We start from the raw sequence: 10000 nt of genomic DNA on the forward strand, positions 1-10000 counted from the left end.
CTATATATAATAGTACCACCGTGTGTATAGTACCGTGTGTATAGTACCGTGTGTATAGTACTATATATAATAGTACCACCGTGTGTATAGTACCGTGTGTATAGTACCGTGTGTATAGTACTATATATAATAGTACCACCGTGTGTATAGTACCGTGTGTATAGTACCGTGTGTATAGTACCGTGTGTATAGTACTATATATAATAGTACCACCGTGTGTATAGTACCGTGTGTATAGTACCGTGTGTATAGTACTATATATAATAGTACCACCGTGTGTATAGTACCGTGTGTATAGTACCGTGTGTATAGTACTATATATAATAGTACCACCGTGTGTATAGCACCGTGTGTATAGTACCGTGTGTATAGTACCGTGTGTATAGTACCGTGTGTATAGTACTATATATAATAGTACCACCGTGTGTATAGTACCGTGTGTATAGTACCGTGTGTATAGTACTATATATAATAGTACCACCGTGTGTATAGCACCGTGTGTATAGTACCGTGTGTATAGTACCGTGTGTATAGTACCGTGTGTATAGTACTATATATAATAGTACCACCGTGTGTATAGCACCGTGTGTATAGCACCGTGTGTATAGTACCGTGTGTATAGTACCGTGTGTATAGTACTATATATAATAGTACCACCGTGTGTATAGTACCGTGTGTATAGTACCGTGTGTATAGTACTATATATAATAGTACCACCTTGTGTATAGTACCGTGTGTATAGTACCGTGTGTATAGTACTATATATAATAGTACCACCTTGTGTATAGTACCGTGTGTATAGTACCGTGTGTATAGTACTATATATAATAGTACCACCGTGTGTATAGTACCGTGTGTATAGTACTATATATAATAGTACCACCTTGTGTATAGTACCGTGTGTATAGTACCGTGTGTATAGTACTATATATAATAGTACCACCGTGTGTATAGTACCGTGTGTATAGTACCGTGTGTATAGTACTATATATAATAGTACCACCTTGTGTATAGTACCGTGTGTAAAGTACCGTGTGTATAGTACTATATATAATAGTACCACCGTGTGTATAGTACCGTGTGTATAGTACCGTGTGTATAGTACTATATATAATAGTACCACCTTGTGTATAGTACCGTGTGTATAGTACCGTGTGTATAGTACTATATATAATAGTACCACCGTGTGTATAGTACCGTGTGTATAGTACCGTGTGTATAGTACTATATATAATAGTACCACCGTGTGTATAGTACCGTGTGTATAGTACCGTGTGTATAGTACTATATATAATAGTACCACCGTGTGTATAGTACCGTGTGTATAGTACTATATATAATAGTACCACCTTGTGTATAGTACCGTGTGTATAGTACCGTGTGTATAGTACCGTGTGTATAGTACCGTGTGTATAGTACTATATATAATAGTACCACCGTGTGTATAGTACCGTGTGTATAGTACCGTGTGTATAGTACTATATATAATAGTACCACCGTGTGTATAGTACCGTGTGTATAGTACCGTGTGTATAGTACTATATATAATAGTACCACCGTGTGTATAGTACCGTGTGTATAGTACCGTGTGTATAGTACTATATATAATAGTACCACCGTGTGTATAGTACCGTGTGTATAGTACCGTGTGTATAGTACTATATATAATAGTACCACCTTGTGTATAGTACCGTGTGTATAGTACCGTGTGTATAGTACTATATATAATAGTACCACCGTGTGTATAGTACCGTGTGTATAGTACCGTGTGTATAGTACTATATATAATAGTACCACCGTGTGTATAGTACCGTGTGTATAGTACCGTGTGTATAGTACTATATATAATAGTACCACCGTGTGTATAGTACCGTGTGTAAAGTACCGTGTGTATAGTACTATATATAATAGTACCACCTTGTGTATAGTACCGTGTGTATAGTACCGTGTGTATAGTACTATATATAATAGTACCACCGTGTGTATAGTACCGTGTGTATAGTACCGTGTGTATAGTACTATATATAATAGTACCACCGTGTGTATAGTACCGTGTGTATAGTACCGTGTGTATAGTACTATATATAATAGTACCACCGTGTGTATAGTACCGTGTGTATAGTACCGTGTGTATAGTACTATATATAATAGTACCACCGTGTGTATAGTACCGTGTGTATAGTACCGTGTGTAAAGTACCGTGTGTATAGTACTATATATAATAGTACCACCGTGTGTATAGTACCGTGTGTAAAGTACCGTGTGTATAGTACTATATATAATAGTACCACCGTGTGTATAGTACTTTGTGTATAGTACCGTGTGTATAGTACTATATATAATAGTACCACCGTGTGTATAGTACTTTGTGTATAGTACCGTGTGTATAGTACTATATATAATAGTACCACCGTGTGTATAGTACTTTGTGTATAGTACCGTGTGTATAGTACTAAATATACTAGTACCACCTTGTGTATAGTACTGTGTGTATAGTACCGTGTGTATAGTACTAAATATAATAGTACCACCTTGTGTATAGTACCGTGTGTATAGTACTAAATATAATAGTACCACCTTGTGTATAGTACTGTGTGTATAGTACCGTGTGTATAGTACTAAATATAATAGTACCACCTTGTGTATAGTACCGTGTGTATAGTACCGTGTGTATAGTACTAAATATAATAGTACCACCTTGTGTATAGTACTGTGTGTATAGTACCGTGTGTATAGTACTAAATATAATAGTACCACCTTGTGTATAGTACCGTGTGTATAGTACTATATATAATAGTACCACCTTGTGTATAGTACCGTGTGTATAGTACCGTGTGTATAGTACTAAATATAATAGTACCACCTTGTGTATAGTACTGTGTGTATAGTACCGTGTGTATAGTACTAAATATAATAGTACCACCTTGTGTATAGTACTGTGTGTATAGTACTAAATATAATAGTACCACCGTGTGTATAGTACCGTGTGTATAGTACAGTGTGTATAGTACTAAATATAATAGTACCACCGTGTGTATAGTACCGTGTGTATAGTACCGTGTGTATAGTACTAAATAGTATAGTACCGTGTGTATAGTACCGTGTGTATAGTACTAAATATAATAGTACCACCGTGTGTATAGTACCGTGTGTATAGTACCGTGTGTATAATACTAAATATAATAGTACCACCTTGTGTATAGTACTGTGTGTATAGTACTAAATATAATAGTACCACCTTGTGTATAGTACTGTGTGTATAGTACCGTGTGTATAGTACTAAATATAATAGTACCACCTTGTGTATAGTACTGTGTGTATAGTACCGTGTGTGTAGTACTAAATATAATAGTACCACCGTATGTATAGTACTGTGTGTATAGTACTATATATAATAGTACCACCTTGTGTATAGTACCGTGTGTATAGTACCGTGTGTATAGTACTATATATAATAGTACCACCTTGTGTATAGTACCGTGTGTATAGTACTGTGTGTATAGTACTAAATATAATAGTACCACCTTGTGTATAGTACCGTGTGTGTAGTACTAAATATAATAGTACCACCTTGTGTATAGTACCGTGTGTATAGTACCGTGTGTATAGTACTATATATAATAGTACCACCTTGTGTGTAGTACCGTGTGTATAGTACCGTGTGTATAGTACTATATATAATAGTACCACCTTGTGTATAGTACCGTGTGTATAGTACCGTGTGTATAGTACTAAATATAATAGTACCACCTTGTGTATAGTACCGTGTGTGTAGTACTATATATAATAGTACCACCTTGTGTATAGTACCGTGTGTGTAGTACTATATATAATAGTACCACCTTGTGTATAGTACCACCTTGTGTATAGTACCGTGTGTGTAGTACCGTGTGTAGTACCGTGTGTATAGTACCGTGTGTATAGTACCACCTTGTGTATAGTACCACCTTGTGTATAGTACCGTGTGTGTAGTACCGTGTGTATAGTACCACCTTGTGTATAGTACCGTGTGTATAGTACCGTGTGTATAGTACTATATATAATAGTACCACCTTATGTATAGTACTGTGTGTATAGTACTATATATAATAGTACCGCTACTACTACCCCCCCGTAGGTACGAAAGCATCATCGCTGTCCTCTGCGAGTCCCTGGAGTCCCTGGACGAACCCGAGGCTCGTGCCGCCATGATCTGGATCATCGGCGAGTACGCCGAGAGGATCGACAACGCGTCAGAGCTGCTCGACTCATTCTTGGACTCCTTCCACGATGACAGTGCGCAGGTAACGGGGCAGTCTGTGGGGTCTCTGTGGGGTTTCTGTGGGTTTCTGTGGGGTTTCTGTGGGTCTCTGTGGGTCTCTGTGGGTCTCTGTGTGGCGAGTACGCCGAGAGGATCGACAACGCGTCAGAGCTACTGGACTCCTTCTTGGACTCCTTCCACGATGACAGTGCGCAGGTAACGGGGCAGTCTGTGGGGTTTCTGTGGGTTTCTGTGGGTTTCTGTGGGGTTTTTGTGGGTGTCTGTGGGTCTCTGTGGGTCTCTGTGGGTCTCTGTGTGGCGAGTACGCCGAGAGGATCGACAACGCGTCAGAGCTACTGGACTCCTTCTTGGACTCCTTCCACGATGACAGTGCGCAGGTAACGGGGCAGTCGGTGGGGTCTCTGTGGGTTTCTGTGGGGTTTCTGTGGGTTTCTGTGGGACTCTGTGGGGTTTTTGTGGGTTTTTGTGGGGTTTCTGTGGGTGTCTGTGGGTTTTTGTGGCTTTCTGTGGGGTTTCTGTGGGTTTCTGTGGGGTGTCTGTGGGTGTCTGTGGGTGTCTGTGGGTGTCTGTGGGTGTCTGTGGGTGTCTGTGGGTGTCTGTGGGGTCTCTGTGGGGTCTCTGTGGGGTTTCTGTGGGTTTCTGTGGGTTTCTGTGGGGTTTCTGTGGGTTTCTGTGGGTGTCTGTGTGGCGAGTACGCCGAGAGGATCGACAACGCGTCAGAGCTACTCGCCTCCTTCTTGGACTCCTTCCACGATGACAGTGCGCAGGTAACGGGGCAGTCGGTGGGGTTTTTGTGGATTTTTGTGGGGTTTTTGTGGGTCTCTGTGGGGTTTCTGTGGGTTACTGTGGGTTTCTGTGGGTTTCTGTGGGTCTCTGTGGGTCTCTGTGTGGGTCTCTGTGTGGGTCTCTGTGTGGGTCTCTGTGGGTGTCTCTGGGGGTCTCTGTGGGGTTTCTGTGTGGGTCTCTGTGGGTGTCTCTGGGGGTTTCTGTGGGTCTCTGTGTGGGTCTCTGTGTGGGTCTCTGTGTGCGTCTCTGTGGGTGTCTCTGGGGGTCTCTGTGGGGTTTCTGTGTGGGTCGCCGCTTGGTAACCGCGGCCACCGTCGCCCCCGGTGACCGTCGCCCCCGGTGACCGTGGCCCCGTCGCCGTGGCGACCGTTGCCGTGCGGCTGCAGGTGCAGCTGCAGCTGCTGTCGGCCATCGTGAAGCTGTTCCTCAAGAAGCCGACAGAGAACCAGGAGCTGGTGCAGCAAGTGCTCAGCCTGGCCACACAGGTTGTGCTCACCACCACCACGCTCACCACGCTCACCCACGCTCACCACCATGCTCACCACCATGCTCACCACCACGCTCACCACTAGCACGCTCACCACTAGCACGCTCACCACCATGCTCACCACCACCCTCACCACGCTCACCACCACGCTCACCACTAGCACGCTCACCCACGCTCACCACCACGCTCACCACGCTCACCACCACGCTCACCACCACCCTCACCACGCTCATCACCATGCTCACCCTCACCACCACACTCACCACCACGCTCGCCACCACGCTCACCACCACCCTCACCACGCTCATCACCATGCTCACCCTCACCACCACGCTCACCACCACGCTCACCACCACGCTCACCACCACCCTCACCACGCTCATCACCATGCTCACCCTCACCACCACACTCACCACCACGCTCACCCTCACCACCACGCTCACCACCATGCTCACCACCACACTCACCACGCTCACCACCACGCTCACCCTCACTAGCACGCTCACCACTAGCACGCTCACCACCACCCTCACCCACGCTCACCACCACGCTCATCACCACGCTCACCACTAGCACCCTCACCACCCTCACCACCACCACCACCACAACCACCACCACCACCCTCACCACGCTCACCACGCTCATCACCACGCTCACCACTAGCACCCTCACCACCCTCACCACCACAACCACCACCACCACGCTCACTACCACCCTCACCACGCTCACCACTAGCACGCTCACCACCACACTCACCACGCTCACCACCACACTCACCACCACACTCACCACGCTCACCACCACGCTCACCACCACACTCACCACGCTCACCACTAGCACGCTCACCACCACCCTCACCACGCTCACCACCACGCTCACCACTAGCACCCTCACCACCACCACCACCACCACCACAACCACCACCACCACCACCACGCTCACTACCACCCTCACCACGCTCACCACTAGCACGCTCACCCTCACCACCACGCTCACCACCATGCTCACCACCACGCTCACCACGCTCACCACCATGCTCACCACGCTCACCACTAGCACGCTCACCCTCACCACCACGCTCACCCTCACCACCACGCTCACCACCATGCTCACCACCACGCTCACCATGCTCACCACCACGCTCACCATGCTCACCACCACGCTCACCACGCTCACCACCACCCTCACCACGCTCACCACGCTCACCACCACGCTCACCACACTCACCACGCTCACCACTAGCACGCTCACCCTCACCCACGCTCACCACCACGCTCACCCTCACCACCACGCTCACCACACTCACCACGCTCACTACCACGCTCACCCTCACCACCACGCTCACCACACTCACCACGCTCACCACCACGCTCACCCTCACCACCACGCTCATCACCACCCTCACCCACGCTCACCACCACGCTCACCCTCACCACCACGCTCACCACACTCACCACGCTCACCACCACGCTCACCCTCACCACCACGCTCATCACCACGCTCACCACTAGCACGCTCACCACCACCCTCACCACGCTCACCACCACGCTCACCACTAGCACCCTCACCACCACCACCACCAACACCACGCTCACTACCACCCTCACCACGCTCACCACCACGCTCATCACCACGCTCACCACTAGCACCCTCACCACCACCACCACCACAACCACCACCACCACCAACACTACGCTCACTACCACCCTCACCACGCTCACCACCACGCTCCTCACCACGCTCACCACTAGCACCCTCACCACTACCACCACCACCACAACCACCACCACCACCACCCTCACCACGCTCACCACCACGCTCATCACCACGCTCATCACCACGCTCACCACTAGCACCCTCACCACCACCACCACCACGCTCACCACCACCACGCTCACCCTCACCACGCTCACCCTCACCACGCTCACCACCACGCTCATCACCACGCTCACCACTAGCACCCTCACCACCACCACCACGCTCACCACTAGCACCCTCACCACCACCACGCTCACCACCACCACGCTCACCCTCACCACGCTCACCCTCACCACGCTCACCACCACGCTCATCACCACGCTCACCACTAGCACGCTCACCACCACGCTCACCCTCACCACCACGCTCACCACCACTACCACGCTCACCACTAGCACCCTCACCACCACCACCACCACCACTCTCACCACAACACCTCTCTCCACCACCATCTCTCCCTCTCTCTACCACGCTCACCACCACCACCACGCTCGCCACAACACACCTCTCTCACCACCACCACCACGCTCACCACCACCACCACGCTCGCCACAACACACCTCTCTCCACCTCTCACCACCACCAGGACTCGGACAACCCCGACCTCCGTGACCGCAGCTACATCTACTGGCGTCTCCTCTCGACGGACCCGTCCGCGGCACGCGACGTGGTCCTTGCGGAGAAGCCGGTGATCTCTCAGGAGGACTCTGACACGCTGTCACCCCGCCTCCTCGACGGGCTGCTGGGGCACATCTCCTCCCTCGCCTCCATCTACCACAAGCTGCCGTCCACCTTCGTGGAAGGGGGCGGTCGTGGTGGCGGTGGTGGCGGTGGTGGTGGCGGCGGTGGTGGTGGTGGTGCGAAGAGAGGAGTCGGATCCAGAGATAACTCGTGAGTGTGATGGTGGTGGTTGTGGTGGAGGTTATGGAGGAGATGGAGGAGATGGTGGTGGTGGCGGTGGTGGTGGTGGTGGTGCGAAGAGAGGAGTCGGATCCAGATAACTCGTGAGTGAGGTGGTGGTTATGGAGGTGGTGGTGCTGGTGGTGGTGGAGGTGCTGGTGGTGGTGGTGGAGATGGAGGTGGTGGAGGAGATGGAGTTGGTGGAGGAGGTGGTGGTGGAGATGGTGGAGGTGGAGGAGGAGGAGGTGGACGTGGTCCTTGCGGAGAAGCCGGTGATCTCTCAGGAGGACTCTGACACGCTGTCACCCCCGCCTCCTCGACGGGCTCCTGGGGCACATCTCCTCACTCGCCTCCATCTACCACAAGCTGCCCTCCACCTTCGTGGAAGGGGCCGGTCGTGGGTGGCGGCGGTGGTGGTGGTGGTGGTGGTGGTGGCGGTGGTGGTGGTGGTGGGTTATGGAGGAGGTGGAGATGGTGCTGGTGGTGGTGGAGGAGATGGTGGTGGTGGTGGTGGTGGTGATGGAGGTGGTGTTTATGGAGGTGGTGAAGATGGTGGAGATGGTGCTGGTGGTGGTGGAGGTGATGGTTATGGAGGTGGTGGCGGTGGTGGTGGTGGTGGTGGTGGTGCGAAGAGAGGAGTCGGATCCAGAGATAACTCGTGAGTGTGGTGGTGGTTGTGTTGTGGTGGTGGTGGTGGTGGTTATGGAGGTGGTGGAGGTGGTGAAGGTGTTGGTGGTGGTGGTTGTGGAGGAGGTGGTGGAGATGGTAGTGGAGGAGATGGTGATGGAGGTCGTGGTGGTGGTGGTGGCGGTGGCGGTGGTGGTGGTGGTGGTGGTGGTGCGAAGAGAGGAGTCGGATCCAGAGATAACTCGTGAGTGTGGTGGTGGTTGTGGTTGTGGTGGTGGTGGTGGTTATGGAGGTGGTGGAGGTGGTGAAGGTGTTGGTGTTGTGGTGGTGGTTGTGGAGGTGGTGGAGGAGATGGTGATGGAGGTCGTGGTGATGGTGGTGGCGATGATGGTGGTGGTGGTGATGATGATGATGGTGGTGGTGATGATGGTGGTGGTGATGATGGTGCTGAAGGTGGTGGAGGTGGTGGAGGGTGGTGGTGGTGTGTCCGGAGGTAATTCGTGCGCGTGTGGAGGAGTGGTGAGTGTGTGGTGGTGGTGGTGGTGAGTGTGGTGGTGGTGGTGGTGAGTGTGTGGTGGTGGTGGTGGTGAGTGTGTGGTGGTGGTGGTGGTGGTGAGTGTGGTGTGGTGAGGTTGGAGATGGATTTGTGAGCGTCTCTCTCTCTCTTTCCCCACACTTTAACCCCCTCCACCCACCCCACCCACCTCACCCCACCCCCCCACTCCCCCCACCCTATCTCACCCCCCCACCCCCCCCAACCCCACCCCACTCCCCCCATCTCCCCCACCTCCCATCTCCCCCCACTCCCTCCCTCCACCACCCCCCCCACCCCCCCACCCCACTAAACACACCCCACTCCCCCCTCCCCCCCCCATCCACCCCCACCCATCTCCCCCACCCACCCACCCCACCCACCCCACTCCCCCCACCCTATCTCACCCCCCTCCACCCCCCCCCACCCCCCCCAACCCAACCCCACCCCACTCCCCCCATCTCCCCCCACCTCCCACTCCACCCCACCCCTCCACCCCCCACCTCCCATCTCCCCCATCTCCACCCCCCCCACCACCACCACCACCCCCCCACCACCACCACCCCCCCCCCCACTTCCCCCCCCACCCCCCCCCACCCCCCCTAGTCCAGAGCTCCAGGACAGCCCTGAACCTGCTGAGACTTTCCCC

The 10000-nt window shown here is 51.6% G+C and overlaps 1 protein-coding gene across 1 annotated transcript in view; it reads left to right on the forward strand.

Annotated features, from left to right (window-relative positions):
- LOC144955433 (AP-1 complex subunit beta-1-like) overlaps positions 1–10000 on the forward strand; it is a 22637-nt gene that overhangs the window by 8751 nt on the left and 3886 nt on the right. The window contains exons 4-7 of the mRNA XM_078885649.1: positions 4118–4283; positions 5434–5532; positions 7879–8183; positions 9958–10000. The exon at positions 9958–10000 is cut by the window's right edge and continues 191 nt beyond it. Of these exons, the coding sequence (XP_078741775.1) occupies positions 4118–4283; positions 5434–5532; positions 7879–8183; positions 9958–10000 (613 nt within the window). The remainder of the gene's footprint in view (positions 1–4117; positions 4284–5433; positions 5533–7878; positions 8184–9957) is intronic.

The sequence above is a fragment of the Lampetra fluviatilis genome, unplaced genomic scaffold, assembly GCF_964198595.1.
Source record: "Lampetra fluviatilis unplaced genomic scaffold, kcLamFluv1.1 SCAFFOLD_1055, whole genome shotgun sequence".
Lineage (NCBI taxonomy): Eukaryota > Metazoa > Chordata > Hyperoartia > Petromyzontiformes > Petromyzontidae > Lampetra > Lampetra fluviatilis.